Below are 20589 nucleotides of genomic sequence, written 5' to 3'. Positions count from 1 at the left end.
ATTAGCCATTCCAAGTGGAAAGGTTAATATACCTTACCCTCAAACCCAGGGTGTGTTTTGTCTTGTGCCTTCAACCATCCTTGATGAGGACTGATTGCACAACAGCCGCAAAGTAGGAAGGTCTTCTTTCAATTTCGGTATGGCCTAGATTGTTTTGGTTTAGCAAAAGGCCGATAGTCCAATGGTGAGAACAGGACAAAAGCACCTTGACCTGAGTGCTATCAAGACAGATCACAAAGAGGGGACTTCATTGCTGTTACCACTTTCTGAGTGTTAAAGCCTTTGGTCATATTGACCCCGGTACAAAACCAGATAACCCATACAAGAAAAAACCCTCTCATGGAGCTCAGAGTAGGACTGGTCAAAGAGATGTGAGATTTGTGGTTCATTTCCCTCTCTTTTGGTTGAGCAGCACCAGGATCTTGTTTTCTCTTTTGGCCACTTTGTTTGCAGTCCAAGTCCGTTGGGAAGCTGTGGGCGGTAGCAAGCATGGCTGGAGAAGTCCCATAGCCTCACATCAGGTGGGACCTGCAAGACCACGGTCCACCAGGACAGGGACGAAACCACCTCCCAAGCGAGCCAGACCAGGAGATGACATCCTCAGCCCAAACCGACACTGAGGTTGGAGAGCAAGTGTGAGTTGCAAACAACAGCCCCGCAGAGGAGTGCCCCAGGTCGCCGGGAGGCCACCAGCCACTGGACCAGCTGCCACAGCCCTCCTCCACCAGCAGCAGGGCACACCCAGCGGCTAGCCTGCCTGCCCTGCCCAGCAGGGATGCTTGGCTGAGTAGTCAGGACCTGGCTTAAGCCAGAAAAAAACAAATCTAAGCAGTAGAGAAGGAAGCTTTGCAGGTTCCAGCCACCACTGGTGCTGCCCATCCAACCCTGAGCCTTCGCGGGAGGTCCGGAGCATCGGTGGATGAAGGAGGTCAGGTCTGAGATGCCCGGCTGCCCCCTCCCAAGGGGACCTGAATGGATGGGAATGACCTGACCTGTGCCGGGGTGCTCCCATGAGGCCCCACGCACCTCACCAGGGTCTCTCATGCGGCAGCCTCAGACCGGTAAAAACTGCCGAGAATTGGGCACTTGGCCTCTCCACTTGTAGCTGGTGGTATTTCCCTGGCTGGGGTGATGCTGATGTTCGTAATGAAGCTTTGGCAGAGAAAGAGAGACATGTTGTAACCATTAGCAGAGTTTGCATTTAGAATTTATCTCAGAAAAGGACAAAGGATAACTCAGCTCAATAGAGTTTTTGTGCAAATTCGGGTCTGCACTTTCCATTGCAGTATCACTCCTGGTCTTCACCACTGTCTTCCTCTGACCCAGAAAAATTTGATCACGAAAATAATGTTAGTTAGAAAATAATGGAACTGATAAGTCATTGCAGGCACATGTGCGTCTCATTATACATCAGTTCGGTTTCACTATATATTTTACACTATGTAACATAAATTTCACTATGCGCCACAAGTATTTCAATATGTGATAGTCAGAAAGTGGCAGTTTACACTAAAAGTTTCAGTATGTGGTAGGATATTTCAAATACTATAAATTCTCCTTTTAAACGAAATGCATTGTGTAGATTAGTAAGAAATGCAGTTGTTTTAGTTTACCCAATGTGGTTTTCTTTCAGAACAGTATTTAGTACTGTGCTGTTCAATTGCCATGTTTATTTTTATCGTACATATTAATGGATGATTAAGTGAAAATTCATTAAACATACACCACACAGGACTCAGGCAACCCGAGTTCCATTTCTTAGATCTTTTACCTCAACTCAACTTATACCATATTAACAAATACACTATATTTATGAAGACTATATTAATGAACAAAATAAGCTTCCTGCATGAGGCTTGTGATTGACCTGGGTTTTTTTGTTGTTGTTTTAACATGAATTCTCTTTGAGCGAGTAAAATTTGAGGGGCCCGAAATCCCCTGTAAGGGTGAATTGTTAAAGCAACGAACAGGTATATCAAGGGGCTGCACTGAATCACCATTTATTGCAGACGATCACCATTTCAGTCGCACCCAGCAGCAGAGGCATCTGCGCTGCCAGCCCTGCGTTGCTGATCATGGCTTTGAATCTGTTGATCAGTTACTACTACACCAAAAAGCTCTGTCATACATTAGAGTTACCAGGTCATCATATTTTCACACGTGACATCCTTCAGCACCAGAGGTTACAGATTACCATTAAAAGATACTTGTCATGAACCGAGAGCATTTCAAAAACTATCATGTGGCTTAGTAAAGCCGAGGCATATCTGCAGCAAGGACCATCTGCAACCTTGGCCAAAGCTATACTAATGCTCCCACACTAGTGCAGCGAAGCAATTTCCCCACATCCGAAATGCAGAAATGCAGAAAGAAGAAAAAACATTAGGCTAAATTTTGGTTATGAGTCCTCCCTCATTCTTGTCTCCTCTAAACACACGCTACACCAAGAACAGCTCCATGCAAAGTTCTATTTTATTCAAAAAGCAGCCTCAGCAGACAGCACGTGGCAATGCTGAACTCTCGCCCAGGAGAGAAACATCAGCCAGTTTTACCTCTGCTCTGGCTTCTGCCCCTCAAGATATAATCACACAGATAATTTTCTAGCAATTTTCAACGGATAATTTCAAAATGCTAATGATCTGTACTAAAGTTCAGTGTTTAGAAGAAGTGGAGGCCTCATCTACCCCGTCTTGCACTCAGAAGACAGGAGTGACCCTGCACCCGTGTGACTCTGGGCAAGCCACTTAGAGAGTTACAAAGGCCCTGGATTAATTAGAAACTAGGTCCTTTAACGTAACTCCTTGCCCCATCGCAGGCCTACCAGACCTCTCTGGCGCCCTGCCAAATAGTTCAAGCACCTATTAACCAAGGAAAAGGTAAAGAGCTTGGGTTGTAATTTGCTGGATTTCAGCCCAGCAGTTTCAAATCTCCTAACCCGCAAGAGCATCTTATCTATGTTTGGAGGTCAAAGACCTCAGCAAAGCCCTGTCAACAGGTGCGCGCTGGCACTAACTCAAACGCTTGGCTCTTCAGATTACAGTGATACTTTGGTTTCTTACAAGTGGGGCAAAAAGGGCCACCAAAGCTGCCAGTGACACACTTGGGGGTGGCCTAAGTCTGCTTACGCTAACATTTTTGGCAAAACACATCACCACAAGCGCTTCCTTGGCTCACAGGAGCCAGAACTGAATGCATCAAGTAGACAGCTCGGCTACCCTACTCTTCCAAAATTTTAAACCAAGACCCACTCTACTCCTTGTTTGTACTCTCTACCTACCATAAGAAACAAATTCTGCCCCAGACACATCACAAAGCAAAGCCCATGAGTTGCGTCAGATGTTTCTCAGCGACTGGGTTGAAGGAAACAGGAATGTTTGTGTCAGACATGAGGCATGGGGACAACCTGGAGAGCGGCGCTTTCATCCCAGATGGGGGCTGGGTGCAATGGTGCCTTCCCATACCCAGCCTGAAACTTTGAACCATGGAGTTTCCCCTGTCCCTCCTCCAAGGCAGCTTGAGAGCAGTCCTGCTGTCTGCCAGACTGTCCCTGCGTTAGACCAGATAAAACATGGGCTCGTCTCTCCATTCAATAGGATATTTGGGATGAAATAAAGGCAATACGTTTACCCTTTAAGCGCATGTCTGCTTTCCAGCATGACCATGTTCCTGTTTAAGAAAAGGAGAAGAGACAACAGTGCAAACTTTCCCATATTCGCTTACTCCTGTGTTAGATCTGGGCTGAGATATGTACAAAGCAATGTATTTATGCCCTAGATTCCACTGCCGATTCTGCCAACAAAAGCTAAATTACAATTATTTTCCTGTAGCCAGGTTGGTAGTCCAACAAGTTTTGGAAGGAGGGAAATACATTACACACATCCTCCAAGTCCCCTCCTAAGTACTGTCACGCTATAATTTTAGCTTACTCTTATTACTGAGCATGTATAATTGATGTTGAGCCATCCTTTAGCCATCATGAAAGTTACATTATGTAAGTTGTTGCGTTACTTTCACTAACCGTTCCAAAGTTTTTCGTATTTCTTGACTGAAAAGGCAGGACACCAACAGAAGTTCATCAAATACATACCAACTCATTTATTGCATCCAAACCTTTGACTTTGACCTGATTAAGTTTCATTTGTAGGCTAAAACACATGATTTCAGGAAAAGAAATTGCAGGGTAGCTTGCAGTGTTTGCTGCTGTGATTTCAGAAGCAGTTCGCATTGGCTTGAAGACTACTGTTTCGTGTGTACTAATAACATCTAACAAAGGACTTTTCCACCTTTGCTGACTGAAGAAGTAGGACCATTTGTAGCGTACAATTACGCTGTTGAGTTTCCGTTGTTTTGAATGTGACCTACCTTTTTTCCTCTTTACTCAGCTATGGCTGAAGCTAATATCCGCTCATCAAAATCCTTCTGTTTTGAATCAACGTATCTCCATCTATATGCAAATCTGAGAGGCGAAATGCTCACAACACAGTTCATATTCCTGATAGCTGAAACATTCCCGTGGAACATCTCTGCCACGTTGGCGTTTTATGGCCATCTTTCTGTTTGAAGTCAACTTCTACAGGTTTTCACACAGAAAATTTTCATCAGCCTCATTTCCTCCAGCTTTAGCAGCAAAACATTATCATCAGCATGCAATAGGCAAGAACCTTGCAAAGTGACACCTTAAAGAAAAGGTTGTCCTGGCACAGTGTGAATATTTTCCACATCGGCAGCTTCCTGCATTATTTCCGTTGATTTTCTTCAAATCAGCCTTTCTTTCTTTTTTTTTTTTTTTTTTTAAAAAAAAAAAAAGAATAAGCATTGGTGTTTCTTTTAGCTCTGATTCATAACAACTGAAGATTTCAACAACGTACCGTGGCAAATAGTATTCTGCTGATCTTATGGAAGGAAAAAGACCAGTTAGACCAAACCTTCTCATTCATTCGTTGCTGCAAGTCCCTGCCTCTAACCGATGTTCTCTTCAGGACAGGGGGAACAGCTTGAGAGGTTTTTTTTTTTTTAAGATTGCTTGAGAGTTTTGATGAGAAAAAGGCCTTCCCTCAGTGTTCATACTCTGGCTTTTATGCTGTGAGACACAAAACAACTGCAAAATTCAGCATCTGCTGACTTCTGCCTGCGTGGACAGGGAGGCATTGCCCTGTTCTGGAATTGGGGTTTGCAATATTGTCTACAAGGATGGCAAACCCCCTCAGCTTTCATTTGCAAAATGCTCCATAAATACAGATGAAAGCCATGAAGGAGACTCAGCAGTCACTTTTGTTTCTTAAGCAGGATGGCTAAATTAAAATAAACAGCTTGTTGATTTAAAGAAGCACTCTTGAGAACTCCTCTGCGGCAGCACAATGCATTTTACCTTCTGGACAACTGCAGAAAATTAACAAATGGCTTGTTTAATGCTGGATTTCTGTACCTAGATATTTGCTGGTTCCCATTTCCCATAAGCATAGGATAAAACTGAGGATAACACAAATGTCACTCTACTATAGTAACAGAAAACAGCAATCAAAAAGAAGGCAGCACAGAAAGGCATACTGTAATCAGCAGTTGTCTTCTGAGGTTGGCATATCTAATAATTTCCTCATGTTTTAATTTTTTTTAATTTTTAAATTTTAACATTCTATTATATCCAGAGAGGTGGCAAACAATTGGAGAGGAACAGAACAAATAACTTCATACATGCAGAAGCATCAGAGGATGCCGCAATCCCGGAATATGCTTAGGAAACTCAAGAGCTGGGGAAGGTTTCTGCTACATGGGGGCTGTGCCTGGGATTAGGCACTGAGGCACGGCCTTTGGAAAGGACATTGCTCAAACGGCACAAACCAGCAGTGGTGTAAAGGAACCTCACTGGTCTGGACAAACGCCCCGAATTAGCACAGCCCATGCAAAAACCAAGCATTAAAAGTAAGAGTACTCTGAATTCATTCCCAACAAGTGCCATCACAGATCAGATTCATGCCTTCCCTGGAGGGTGACATTTGGAATTTACATTTATCTCTTAACAGCTTATGTGGAAATAATGAAAAACACCAAAACGAAACTCAGAAATCATAGAATCACAGAATGGTTTGGGTTAGAAGGGACCTTAAAGATCACCTAGTTCCAACCCCCCTGCCATGGGCAGGGACACCTCCCACTAGACCAGGCTGCTCAAAGCCCCATCCAGCCTGGCCTTGAACACTTCCAGGGATGGGGCATCCACAGCTTCCCTGGGCAACCTGTGCCAGTGCCTCACCACCCTCACAGGAAAGAATTTCTTCCCGATATCTAATCTAAATCTCCCCTCTTCCAGTTTAAAACCGTTACGCCTCGTCCTATCCCTCCACTCCCTGATAGAGAGTCCCTCCCCATCTTTCCTGTAGGCCCCCTTTAGGTACTGGAAATCAACCCAAATTCTCTTTGCACTCCAACTAGGCATATCCTAAACCCTGGGTGGAGAGAGAGGGAAGCAGCGCTGCCTTTTTCGTGTTCAGATAGCAATGCCCCAGAGCACACGGAAAGCAATTATTTCCATCTGCCACACACAACCCAGGAACCTGAAAATTGTTCTGCTAGTAGAAATCTAATGCACCAGTGAGTAACCAGAAGCAACTGACTGCTTTTGTTCGTGAATGGTCACAATGTTCTGGAGATGACACAAGTGCAGTTCACTGTTCTGCTATGCCTGGTAGGGTGGGTGTTTATTACTGGTCTCCAGAGCGAGTAGTATGTCAAGCAGCAGGTGGAAGAGAACAGAAGTTCTTAAAATGCTGACCCACTGCAGAAATTACTCTTTCCTTTCAGTCTGCATTTGAAAAGTATTAGACCAGTCAATTTTTCCCCTTCTTTTGAGGAAAAGCTGGTAATGACACAATTAACTACTTGCAGAAAGATAACTGCTTTGAGATTATGAAGTTCTTTATGTAAACAGCCACCGTTTGTAATAAAAAGTAATTTCAGAATAAACGTGTAGGACTTCAGCAGGTACAAACATCAGTTTAAGTAGTGCCGTTGCCATAGTTCAGCCCATAAAATCCCCAGGTATTTAGCTGGTCACTGATACTGAGATTATCGACCACTACCAACGAGAGCAGAGGTGTCACTCCACCAGCACACCAGCCCTGCCCCTCAGTTCTATACATCTGACTTTTAAGCTGCTGCATCCGCATGTCTGCACCATCCACTCCCCTTTCCAACAGGAGCACAGTGCTGGGTGGGGAGGAGAAGGGCAAGGGAAACTAGCTGTCAGCATCATTTCTGTGGCCATTTAAGCCCTAACTATGTGTTAAAAAAAAGACCAGCCCAGTCTCTTTGTGCAAAACACTACAGGAAAAGCAGAGTGTTATTATCTGAAGGCACAACTTAACCTTTGAGCAGCGTGCTAGCTTTCTTCTTAAGCATGAATATAGGACTACGTACACCCATCTCTGTCTTCCATAGCATGGTGAACAGCTATGAACATTGTATCTTGATCAAAAGGCCAAGGACAGCTAAGCAGATTCCAAATCATTATAAGACACAGGCATGGGAAAGAGGGAAACAGGTGACCTTTCTTCAAATGACATGGATGAAGTCTGGTACCTGGCTTTCTATACCCAGGCATAGACTCTGGATGCACCCGAATTATCAGTCACCCAAGCTACGTGGTGCGACCAGCCAATCCTCAGCAGTTAAGACTCAGTCCCATGCACAGAAGACGAGCTCAGATTTGAGTTACCTGGCAAAGCGCGAGTTGCTGGTTTAGGAGGACTAGCAGAATTTTAAATTAAAGATAAGATCACACACCTTTTTTTTTTTTTTTTTTTTAAGAGCAGAGTTTCAGTAGCAAATGCATAAAGCAAAGCTCTCATGTTTGCTTGAAAAGTGATTTTACGGGATGAAAAATCTGCAGTTACTAAAGTTGTCACAGTATTCCCCATGAATTTCTCAATCACTGAGGACTGGACTGGCTAGAAGCAGACAGGCTAGGCAGCCACTCTCCCATTGTTAAAATAATTGGGATGTCTCAAGATTCTCAATTAAGATAACAAAGTAACTCTTGTGGTCTGATCTTGTTGAAATATTTTGGATATTCTCTGTTTCCGACAGTCCAAGGAATTCTATTATTTTGTTTGACAAAAGAGGCAAAACCAGTAGATCTGCAAGATGACTCCCCATGTAATCACCCTCCGAGTCAGATCAAAGAGGAGCTCTGTCTCAGACTGCAATTTCATCCCCCTCTTATTATTTATTAGGAGATGCATTTGCCAGACCCAGTATTTTCCAGAAGGGAAAGTAAGATCCAGAATCTAAAATACTAGGAATGCTGCCTCCCCCTAACCATACAGACTAACCTCAGCCTTATCAAAGCAGTTGAGAAAATCTGAGGGTGCTCCATTGCATTGGTTCAAATTAAACAAGCCAAGCAAAAGATTTTTTAAATTTTATTTATGAGATGTGAAAAAGTTGCCTTCTACTCTCCAAACCATAGTGCTAAATACCAAAGAGACTGTGAAAGGGGCGCCTCTATTATTCAAAAAATATTTGTGTGCTTTTGGTAGATTAATTGCATTTAACATTTTGGTTAAACACACAAACAAGCACAGCTTTTTGTTGTTGCTTCAAATGAAGCCAGAAAGAGAACAAAAGGCATTCAACTGAACCAATTTAGGTTTATAAACATATTAATTTTAAGAGCGCTATGTGTACACTTAAAATGAATTTAAAGCAGTCAACCTTTGCAGTATGATGCCCAGTTTCGCTGTATCCAAATAATCCATAAATCCAGATGCAAGTTGTCACAGACACTTCTTTGGAGAGCTTGCAAAGTTAAAAGTCAATGTTTCCTATTAATTAATAATTGTTTTCAGCTGTTTTGGCAAGTGATTAAAACAAAGTGTCTGCCTTTAATGTTACAATATAAAAGTTTTCTTCTTTAGAGGCCCAAGCACCAAGCGGGAATTACCTCATTGGCAGGAAGGTGTCATACTTGATTGCTTGGAACATTTGTAAGCAAATAAGATGAAGAGATATTGTACCTGCCAGTGCAACGATTTCCATACCGCGTCCATTAAAACTACCCACTGAGCAGTTTCAGAGGACCATCAGCTGAGATAATTAAAACGGTACTTCTCATGTTAATGGCGTACCATGCTATGAAGGACTCGGCACAAAAAGAAACCGTACGGGCTGTGCATCATTTACCAAACCGTGCTGTCTTGTGAATTCAATCACACGCCCTTTAAACTTTGCTCTGCAAAGCATGACAGCACCTGACCCTTCGGAGCTCCAAACCATCACCAAGATAGTACTGACAGGCTCGCTCCATCTATCAGCCGATGGTTCAACATAACCGCAGTTGTGACCAGTGTCTGCTCCACAGCAGGGTTAGACTCGGCTTTGGGAAGGACCTTCTGCCACAAGTAGCCTTCTAAGCATCATCTTTGATTCCCAAACTTGTGCCAATTCATTCTGCCAGTAAAACTGAAATAACAGTTCTCCTGGAAGCCGAATTTCCACATCCCTTTAAAGGAAGGACAGCAGATTTCATGGCACAAGCTGAGAAACTCTGCTTGCAACACAGAAGGTACTGACATTAATATAAGCAGCAGTTTGATCCCCAGTTATCTTCCCTGTCTGGAGACCGGACAACTCATTGAGAAAACTTTCTCTTCTGCTGCATTGAGACGCTTGTGAAGTGATGAAAAGTGAAGGACTTGTGCTCCTTTCTTTCTGGTACATCATGGGAGTTGCTGCTAGCTCCTCCTAGCTCTTGGCTTCTGCCTCTGGTTTTAAAAACTTTTAAGATATTCTTCCTTTGTTGAGGTAGGATTTTTTTTAGACCAAACAGCACACTTTATCTCTGCAAGGCAATGCATCCAGATAAAGCTGCAGACTGTGCTGAGCAAGCAATAATGTGGCTGTGCTCAGGGAGCGGATTAGCGACAGAATTCAGAAGAACCACACTCTGGTTTAGGTCAACCCTTATTTTGGGGAAGGAGATTTTTCCACCGATACAACACCCTTACTACAGGATCGGAATGGCAGAGGGATACCTCAGCGCTCCAGGCAAACAGTGACCCACCAAAACACTCAACAGAAAGACAGCACAAGCAGGAGCGTTCTCTTGTTCCCGTGATCCTATTTGACATTGCAAAATAAATTCCAATAATTCTCAGGAACTTTCCAGCCGCACCATTCACTCTTAATTGCATCTCATTGCACAGTGAAATGAAATAAAAATCCCAGCCACTGATTTGCTTCAAATAGTTAGCACCAATGCTAGTCAATGAAATGATCCCTGAAAACCCTGTTTGATATCAATGACAAAATCACTCAGAAGAAATCCTGCAGGTAAAGATGACCACTGAGATCCATTACTATGCACCTGTGGTTACAAAGCATCCGGCAAATCCACAGCAATTATTCATCCTCATGTTCTCCCTCACCGGCCAGCAGCAGAGAAAGCACCTTGCTGCTCTCAGAGGCACAAGCAGCCTGTTTACCCTGGGACAACAGGAGGTAAAAGTTGCCTATCTCGGGGCAGCTCTGAAAAGCTCACACCCTTGTTTATTATGTGGCAACTGCGGCACTTGCCCATACGTTAAGATGTTAAGGATCTTCTCCTTTATCGATGGTATCTGCATCCATTTCAGCATAGTGCCTTACAACCCATTAGGATCAAAGCAGAACACCTAAATATGTTACATTTCATTTCAAGTATATATTAAAGATGAAGAATGTGGTTTTATCCCATCCAGACAATACCTTGCAGCAAAGATCTACTTGCTGATGCTGCACACGCAATGCCTTTGATTATTTCAGCATCTTCTAATGATGAAGAATAAACTCCCTTTAAAAAATAAACATTTTTTTTTTCTTGAACTTGCAAGCCTCCTGATACCATCAAATGGTGTTTTGGAATAGGAGCCACATGTGGTTTTGAAGCACTGTTAATTGCCTGCAGTGACACAAGCAAGGATTGACTTGGGTGCGGGCAGGGAGAGGAGAGTTGTGCAACAGGCCTCTTCCATACGCCATCGCACAATCTCGATTAGGTTTGATTTCTGAAAATATACAGAAAGCTGATTACACAGAGACAGCAAAACAAGTGTGAACGAAGGTAGGTATCAGCCTTTGTGGATACTTCCATTTACCCGAGCGCCAATTTTTAAAGAGAATTTCATTTACACCTTGAGTCACACCTTGAGTGGTTACCCCAGACCAAGTCTGTGTTAGAGGTGTGGCTCAAAACCCTGAAAGACCTAAATTTCAGAGCCCCCTGAAATGATAGTTGAAGAATTAATCATTATTTTATATGATGTAGCTATAATTCATCTGCTTCATTGTTCAAAGCATGCCACAAAAAAAGGAAGGCTCCATTATAGAAAATTGTGGCATCTAGTCTGGGGAAGGAGGGAGGGAAGAATGCAAGTAGGAAGGCTTCAGGGCACTGAAATATTTTGCCCCACACTCCCAAAAGACACCGAACTCAACATGATTTATGGAGGCCAGAGGGGACACAACTCCTGCTGCACCTCCCTGAGGAAGCCAATCACAGCAGAACCCTTGAATGCATTCAAGTTTCAGTAAGAGATAAAATAAAAACCAAATAGTTCCTCTTATTGGCATATTAATTAAAATATCACAATATATTTCAAGGAAATGGTAAGCTGGCCCATTAGGACTGTGCCCTCTTACCATCAAAATAACTGAATGCACAACCCGAAGCAGGACGTCACTAATTTCACTAAAAACTGACATTATGATTTCTTAGTGAAGGACATTCCAGCAATAAATTAAGCTGATTTTTTTTTTTTTTTTAATTGCCATTATGGCTATTGTTCCAGTCATTTCCTCAACAGCTGTCAAGTATAAATTTATATGCAATAAAACAAAACTGGACGGTCTCCATAAGGGAGCAGATCCCCCAAATCAGTGGAGAAACTGCCTGGGTGGTTCAGCAAAAACACGCCTCAGCAGAAAGGTAAAGTCCTTCTTGTGTCTTTCTACTGATGGGTGTCAAGATGTAAAGTGCAGAAACACTGATGATTAAAAATGACATGTCCTTTTTCTCCTGCCTAATAAGACCGATTATGAATATCAACATATTTTTCTACAACTAAGCCCAATACAATGGAATCTTATTCTGACTGGAAAATGAAACAGAAAAGCCTTGTGACCAAAACTGGGTTTGGTATTTATCCCACACGTTGAAAATGTATTCTGCTGTTCTCTACGAAACATTCATAACAGTATAAAGCAAAACTTCAGAACCATGTAACAGCAATTTTCATGACACAAAGGTGCTCGAGTGACTCCATCAGCCGTTCCCTGAATAAAAAAAGCAATGCCGGCAACTCGGCTTTCCACAGCGCGACGTATGAAAACAGCAAGGAGAAGCGCCCATGAAACCCCGCCACCATTTTGCACAGGGCCTCCCGACGCCTGGAGGCCCAGGCCTCGGATGTGCCGCAGAGGAAGACGCTCTGAAACAATTCGTGTAAATAAAGGCCTCCTGAAGCAACGTGCTACAAGAACAAAAGTAAATAGACCCTTTCAAGCGTAGTGGCTCGCTCCAAGGAGAAGGCGGCTATGGCAGACGGTGACACCAGAGGTGCCAGACGTTTGGCTTTGCAGGTGAAAGCTGGTGCACCGCCCCGTCCATGGAGAGGACGGAAAGGAAAGCACAGGGTGGGAGCCACAAAGATGATGAGTGAACGAGAAACCTGGGCGAGATCAAGAATCCAGCTCTGTCATTTCACTCCCCACGAAGGGTTTGTTTTTTTTTTTTTCTCTCGAGCCCCACCTTCGCTGTTTCCCTCTGCCCTCCTCCTCCGCACCTTGCTCTCGCTGTTTTCCTACAGGCCTGCCCAGTTTGCGGTAACAGCCAGCAGAAACGAACTCACGCCTCAGATGTCGAAGGAGAAGCTGTGCGAGAAGGGTCATGGAGTCCTCCGGCGACGGGGACATTAGTCACCCTCGCCTCAAAGGCGAGACAGGGGCCACAGGGCCCAGCGGGGGGAGGTCCAGCCTCGCCTCCCCTCAGCTGAGGATCAGCTAGAAAAAGAGACGCTGCAAATTAAAACAAAAAAAGAGCTTGCAAGTAAGGGACAGAACTCGTAAGATAAAATTGCGGCGGTGGAAACAGTAAACAAGCCGTACAGAACTTCCTGGGTCATGCCGGGACTTCGGGGCGTGAGGGCTGCTCCCACTGCCTGGTCTCTGCCTCCCATTTGCCCCGTACAGACTTGGATAAACTTTAAAATGAAGGAACGCCAGCCTCTTCTGCTAATTTTGAACTGTGGAAAAAAAAATTCAGTGAGGGTGTGTGTACATATGACTGATGGAAATCAAACCTCTGAAGTGCAGATGACTTTAATTACAGCTAGAAGAGCACGTAAGGTGCAAGTTTCAGCCAGATAGTTTCCATTCTGATCTGCAGTCCTCTAGTGATGAAAATCGCCTCTCTCTATCTGAAAAAATTACAAATCGGCTTTTTTATGGCAGTGGGGACACCACTGACCCTCAGCAACAAAATCTCAAGATACACTGGGAGAAATTATACACATATTCTGCATGAAATAAGACATCACCAGCTTTCGTACGTGCACTCTCTCCACATGCCTCTCACTGGAAGGCACCCACTGCAGGGAGAGGATTAGTGAACAATGCTATGGATTTTTATTATTTTTTCCCCCCACCACAGCCCGGTTTTCTTTGAAAGAGGACCTGACTTCTAGGAGCTTTTAAGACGTGCATGTGAACTTGCAAAACGCATTCAACAAAGTCTAGCAAGCGATCCTCCAGGTTCTGGCAGATACAAACTATATCACGTATCGGCTTCACCCTTTCCACTGTACAATACTCACACTTACTGTGAATGCCTAGATGAGAATACAGCGTGTATTACTAACTAGATCACACATTTGTTCCCACAACGTATTCATTTTATTGTATCTGTTGACCTATATTAGTGAAATGATGCAAGGTTTAAGGCTTTAAACCTCTTCAGTGGAAAGTGCTATTTTAAAATCTGACGCATTTTGGCAGTTTCAAGTGCAGTAAAGTCAGGCTCTTCCAATCCTAACACAGTGCTTGACTGCCTCTCTTTCTACCTTAAGTGTTTTTTATCCTTATAAATACTATTAAAACCACGTGGAAAACCATACCTTTAAACTTCATATGATTCCTAGTTACTTTATACGTACAAAAACCTGAACTCCACAAAACTCCTCTTCATGTATCTGTTTGCATATAGCTGTATTTGAAAGAAGTTTTGTGTTCTTTTGTGTTCTTTAATATATTGTTTAGAGAAACTGGTGTTTCATTTCACAGTTAAAAGGACTTAATTACTCGAATCGTGGAGACATGAAAGGCAAAGGAAGGAAAAAACCCCCATCTTTCATTTTAAACTCTTCTTCCACAAGCTAATTTGATAGTATAACTTGAAAGTACAGAAATCTGAAATCTACTTCTGAGCATTTGAAACTTCACATCTCTTTACCTCTGTCTCAAGAGATATTACTCAGGTTTAGTGTGACATTTTGAAATGTCACCATCCCTGTTTCAAAACCAGAAGTTTTAACGCAGAATAGACACCTACCTGCTTTAATTCAGAAATCTATTCTATATGTGATGTCTATATTCTAAGAACCTCTGTGCATACCCTTTCTCATCCTAAGGAAAGAAAATAATCTCTTTCCTGTCCAAATAAATAGGGACTGCTAAAATCAATGGCTGAAGTCACACTCCAAAAGCCTTACTCTTCTGATACAGCCAGAAATTGTGAATCAAAAACATTTTTTTGTGGGGGAAACATTTTCCCCTGAAATACGCTTTTGCCATGTCAAGAAAATAACATCATTTTCTCACTAAAGACAGAGAGTAATTTTGGTTTTGCTGGAAGGCTGAAGTTGGAAAAAGTGGTAGTACTTGCCAGAGATTCGCTCAATCTCCACATTTCATCCACTTGCAGCTCCAGAACTGCAGCACCCACAGGAGCCCTTGTGATCACTAACGTGGTTCTTTCTAGCATCATTTGATAATCATCGCTATTAATATTAGACTTATACAAGAATGCAATCAGTTTTAACATCTACATACGGTAGCAGATGAATAAATACATTCTGTAAGCTACTGCTAAATTTGGAAGCAAACTTAATATCTAGGTTTCTTTGGAGAGTTTAGAATCATTACATGTAAAAATGTTCGATTTGGAAAGTACCTATGAAAGGGATTAATCTATCATTTTCTTGTCCAGTCCCTTGGTTTGGCAAATTATTGGTGGCGAGCTGTGAATTTGCTATAAACATTCTCTAATATGAATAGTCATTTTTTAGCCCTAGAAGTCTTCTAAGAGTGTGCTAATACACTTGCACAGCCAAGATGCAGACTTTCCTAAAGATCGAAGCTGAAAAAACACCAGCTACCGTCAGTGCCATAAATAAGGAGCTGTCATTTAGACATCATGCACCATATAAGGAAATTCAAACAAACAAAAAAGGCCATAATTATTATGCAGGATACAAATAATAGTGGAAGTGATGATCAAGAGTCTTCATCAGCTGATTGGTATCTGGCTGGCAGAGCGAAACACGCAGAACACGGAACAGACAAGACTTTCCCAGTCACGGAGTCCAATGAGGGCTATCACAGGCAACCAGCTCTTGCCCTTTTCGTAACTCGGCCTTCGCACCAGCTCGCTCCACAGCTCCAAAAAATTTAGTGGAAAAGTAACTTGAAGTAGCTGAATAGTTGTCCTTTCCATACATTTATTAATGGCTATTTCGTACTGCGTGTTCCCGTGCCTGATGTGTCCTTAGGATTTAATATTTCATCACATTCCTGCGAGATTTCCCAATCACACTGATACACGTTCCCAGCAGTATTTGCATTTCTGCCACTAAGGCAGCGCAGTCCCTATCCCAGCCCAAATTTCTCCTTTCCGCACATGGGTGTTCAGTCCCCCCCCAATATTCCACGTGAGAACTGCTGCCCCTGTGGACAAACAATTCCCTGCTCTTTCCTGAATTTCCTGTACCTCATGGGAACCTAGGATAGTAAGTGCTTTAGCAGCATAATGCACCATTGTACGAGTTCTGCTGTTTATTTCCCAGCAGAGATCCTTCTCCTTAGTCCTTCTGCCCACTCCATATATTCCACATCTTTTCCCATTCTCCAGGGTTACCAGTCCTTCAGATGTCAAATTCACATTCTTCCCTGTAGTGGCAATATCATCCGACTTTTTACCAGTACAAATTTATTTTATGTAGTATGCTTCTATTTTTTTTCCCCCCAAAGAATTAATGGAACTTAATTTAAAACCAAAAGCCCCAATTTCTAGCTCTTAATGAAAGGGCATCACCTTGTGTGCTGACTGACGGCCAGTGGTATCAAAGAAATGATTGGAAAATTAACTTTCTTTACAGAACACTCAAAAATGGAGGTAGACATTGATAAACAACATGAAATACAGTGATGACAGCAACAAGTTCTGTGTTTTGCACTTTTTGTAAACTATCATTTAACTTGCTCACCAGATACACCAGATTCTCAATGCAGAGGAGTGTGTGTGTGTTTTTGGCACTTTTCCTTAGCATTGAAATTAATTTACTGAGCACTATGTTACATTCTGACCAATTTAGACCAAGTCTGTTTTTTCCAGAAGTTACAGCTTTTCAAAGTGAAGAAATGTATTTCATCAAGCCACAACCGCCTTCTGTTGCTATTGTTATTCACACACTAAGTAAAAAACCCTACAAAAATGTGATTTAAATCAGGTAAAGCAAAGGCGCCACTTCATTTTCGTGATTATGTGCTTTTCTTTAGATGTATCGCCCAACCAGCTCTTTAAGGAGCTCCTACTTCTTAAGTATTAATTAAATGTTTTTGTCACTCCATGACAAAGATCCTTATTTAGCTAGAAATAAAGACAGAGTCAAACTTTGTTTTATTTTTTAATAAAATTTAAATAGTTAAAATAAGAGGAAAGAGTATGTTTTAAAGCCAAGCTATTCCTTTGTTCCATGCTAGGCCTTAAAAGTTGGATTTACTAGGAAATACGGGCCACGAGAAGAGAGCTATATAGTTAAAATGCTGGTGTAGAATATATTAAAATAGCCAGTGACTTACTCCAGCTTACCTTAAAGCAAAAGAAACACAGTCTTTTCAGTTTTTTAAATGTACTGTCTCTTATCCTGATTAATGGAAAAATTATCCATAGAAAAGACTTTTTCTTTTTTTTTTTTTAAATAAGAAGACTCTACAAAATGTTTGCTTTATCCATTGGCAGGACTTTGAAATTCTCCAGAATATTTAGATGTGCCTGCCTAAGAAAGTTTATAAATGCCAATCCAACACTGTAACAAAAATTCTAAACAGAACTGGAAATTAGAATAACTCAACAAAATCATCCCACTATAAGAATATTATATTTCAGCACGGTTTGTTTCGTTTTAAAAATTCTTCATGACCAGCAGAATACAGGATAGGTTTATTTTAGTATTACCTTTACCCTTCCATTTCCTTAATGCTATTTCCTCATTTACATTTAAAACACGATCTAATTTGTTCTACTGACTTCTTCTGCCCTCAGGGCTTTTTAGCCTCAATTCTATCCTCACCCAAGGAGATCCTTCCCCTCTTGCTTCTCAAAGAGGTTTTTGTTTGTTTGATTGATTTTCATTTTCTTCTTTTTCAGATACAGGTAAGTATCCTACCGTAAAGGGAGCATGGGAACAACACTGGGAGTTACCAGGACATTCGCAAGCCAAGACTTCGAGTAGGAACTTCAACGGCTACTATATTTGAAAGAAAAATATCATGCTTTCTTTATATTTGATAATATTTGACATATTTGATAATATGTCTACTATAAACATAGTCTTGTGCCACAAACCACCACAAACTGCAGACAAAGGATTATGGCACACTGATGAATTCAGCATAACACAAAAAAAAAGGTAAAGTCCTAGTAGCAGCTGCAATGGTAACAAACATTTAGAAACCAAAGCAATTCAATAACCTAAAAATACATCTGCTAAACTCAGGGGAAAAAAAAAAACATATTAAAAAAAAAATCTGTGTGATGAGATTAGAAGCTTCCAAATTTCAGACTGATTGCTCAGGCACCACAGTAGAACACTAAACTAAGATCTAAGGAAGTATTAGCTTGGAAAAGCTTTAGCCTTCCAAAATTCAAAATTATTAAAAAGCAATACATCTGTTCATCATTCTATGATTTAACTGTTTTCTAGTCTATGGGAATAAACAGCAGGATACAATAGTTTGCAACATCCGTTTACTTTTTTTTTTAAAAAAACCTTTTTAAACTAAATTAAGAAAATACTCTTACAGAAAAAAGAAATTAGATGAGCACAAAGAAATGCCGTGACAAATCCTGAGACAAATTATCCTACATCATTGCTAGTCTATGAAAACTGGTTTGAATAATAAACATACTGTAGTATTCAGTGACAGCATACAAATCGAAAGTATTTGTAAATTATTAAGTTGTGCATGTTTTTAAATGACAAAACATGCTCATGGGTTTACTCTAAAATCTCTCACTGCTTGTTATCAAAGTTAAAAGATCATTTGCATACCAATACACATACTGTAAACATGAACTTCTCATTAAGGAAAGATGGGTTTACAGTAATTTGATCTTTTACAGAAAGCCATTGGTAACTGAATCTCTCAGTGTCTAACTTTCTAGAAAATTAAACCAATGTTTCCACTCTCAAAGTTGAAACACTACCGCTTTAGGAAACAGCCCTGTTTATTTGTTAATCAGAAATACAATCAAGTGGCATATTTCCATTTGCTCTCCGGCTGACAGTTTCAGCTTCATTATATTTTACAAGAAAACAGCAGACTTGCAGAGGTCCTGTAAATTCTTTCATATTGCAACTGATTTAATTACAGCGGTGAAGAAAAGCAGCGGTGATGCAAAATAAGATCAGCCCAATTGCCCTTATCTGATGATAGGATCTCTCTTCCTGTTTGGCTTGCAGCAGTGAGGACTTCTTGTTTTGTTTCAGTTTTTGTTGGTTTTTTTTTTTTTTTTTTCTTTCCTGGTCAGGCTGCCTCCGTCAAGACTGACAGAAGCAAGCAGTTGACATGCCCTTATAATTCCAGCTTGAGAAGGATCCTCGTACCCATATAGCTGAGTTTCAATCTGTAGGTCGGGGAATGATACTAATGTGGAGAAAATTATCTGGATAGCTCATATGTTCACTTAGCCACTGTATGGGTGTTTCCAGCATTGGCTCAATTCCATGAATCATCACTTGAGTCTTCTGCTCTCCATCTAATTCAAAGAAAAAGAGAAACCACTAGTATACCATTCAAAGTTCACAGAAAGATTAAACATTTACTTATACTTAATTTACAGTAGATTTAATTGGTGTTACAGAGTTTAACATTTAACAGAACGAAAAGCAGGAAATATTGGCATGGAGAAAGCTGAGATTTCTATCATCTAAAACAGAAACTATGAGTTAAAATTAATTCCAAGAAAATACTGGGTTAAAATGAAACTTAATGAAAGTGCCACTCTTCTTTTCTTTATTAGTTACGAGGTTTTTTTCCTCCAGTGATCACAGCTGGGTGTCACCGCAGTTACGGCATATCCATCTCACCGGCCACAAGCCATATGAATTTTACACAGATCATGCTTAAGATGTTAAGCTTCCTAAAACATACTAGTAAAGTTGTATTCTTAATACTGTGATCTTCTGAAAGACCTGGACTATATGTAACATGTCACACATATATTATATGTAATATTCCTGAAGTAATTTTGTCATGCTAAGAATAATTTACTGAAGTCTCTAGCAATACCTCAGAGTTACTCAGAAAGCCGAGTTGGCACCAGGCTTTTTCTCACTTAGTTTCATCTCTTGGAAAAGCTAAGTTAGCAAATGATTCCCAGTATGACAAGAATATTTTCTAAGAATATTTCAATTCTTTTTATTTATACTTGTCCCGGAGGATGCAAGTACTTTGATCCTTTGATTCAAATGATGGGAACCAGCTAAAGCAACTGACATAACTGTCATGAAATGAACTAAAAAAAACAAAAATGAAAATTTATTTCAGAGCCTTGAGATGAGAAGAGCATCTGAAATATGCTCCAAATAATGGCTGGGGGGGGGAAAGCAGGCAGTGAAGTTTTACTGTTTTTATACCATACTCTGGCATTTACACATGGACCTACCACAGTGAAGTCCACATTCAGTGCTCAGAAATATCACTGCCTTCTCTAATTGGCATTTTATCCCCCCACAACTGTCTATATTACAGAACAAACCACCGCGCTGCCCAGCAGTTGCACGGAAGAGAGCAGAATCTAGAGGTGAAGGTACCATGACTGGCTCTTTCATTCAGCTCCCCCGGTTGTAGCATATTTCCTATTTTATAACGTAGATAAAATCTTGTTTGTCTGGTAATCAAAATGATTTGACAGCTGCCTGATGAAGTTTGTATTATACCCGGGTATCTATGCCAGCACTGTCTAAATTAGATGAGGAAGAATCATCCTTGAATATGCTGTTGACTTTAGGCTAGTAATAATTCTTCCTGCAGAAGCAGTCAGTTATGTTTGCCTAAAAT

At 41.3% G+C, this 20589-nt stretch overlaps 1 protein-coding gene across 4 annotated transcripts in view; it reads right to left on the bottom strand.

Annotated features, from left to right (window-relative positions):
• Window positions 1-19016: 19016 nt before the first annotated feature.
• Window positions 19017-20589, bottom strand: part of ATG5 (autophagy related 5) — an 81115-nt gene continuing 79542 nt past the window's right edge. For all 4 annotated transcript variants that reach the window (XM_063329857.1, XM_063329858.1, XM_063329856.1 and 1 more), the window contains one exon: window positions 19017-19285. In XM_063329857.1, the coding sequence (XP_063185927.1) occupies window positions 19149-19285 (137 nt within the window). In that variant the 3' untranslated portion in view covers window positions 19017-19148. The remainder of the gene's footprint in view (window positions 19286-20589) is intronic.

Source organism: Chroicocephalus ridibundus, chromosome 3, assembly GCF_963924245.1.
Source record: "Chroicocephalus ridibundus chromosome 3, bChrRid1.1, whole genome shotgun sequence".
Taxonomy (NCBI): Eukaryota; Metazoa; Chordata; class Aves; order Charadriiformes; family Laridae; genus Chroicocephalus; species Chroicocephalus ridibundus.
This window is presented reverse-complemented; position numbering and strand designations above follow the sequence as displayed.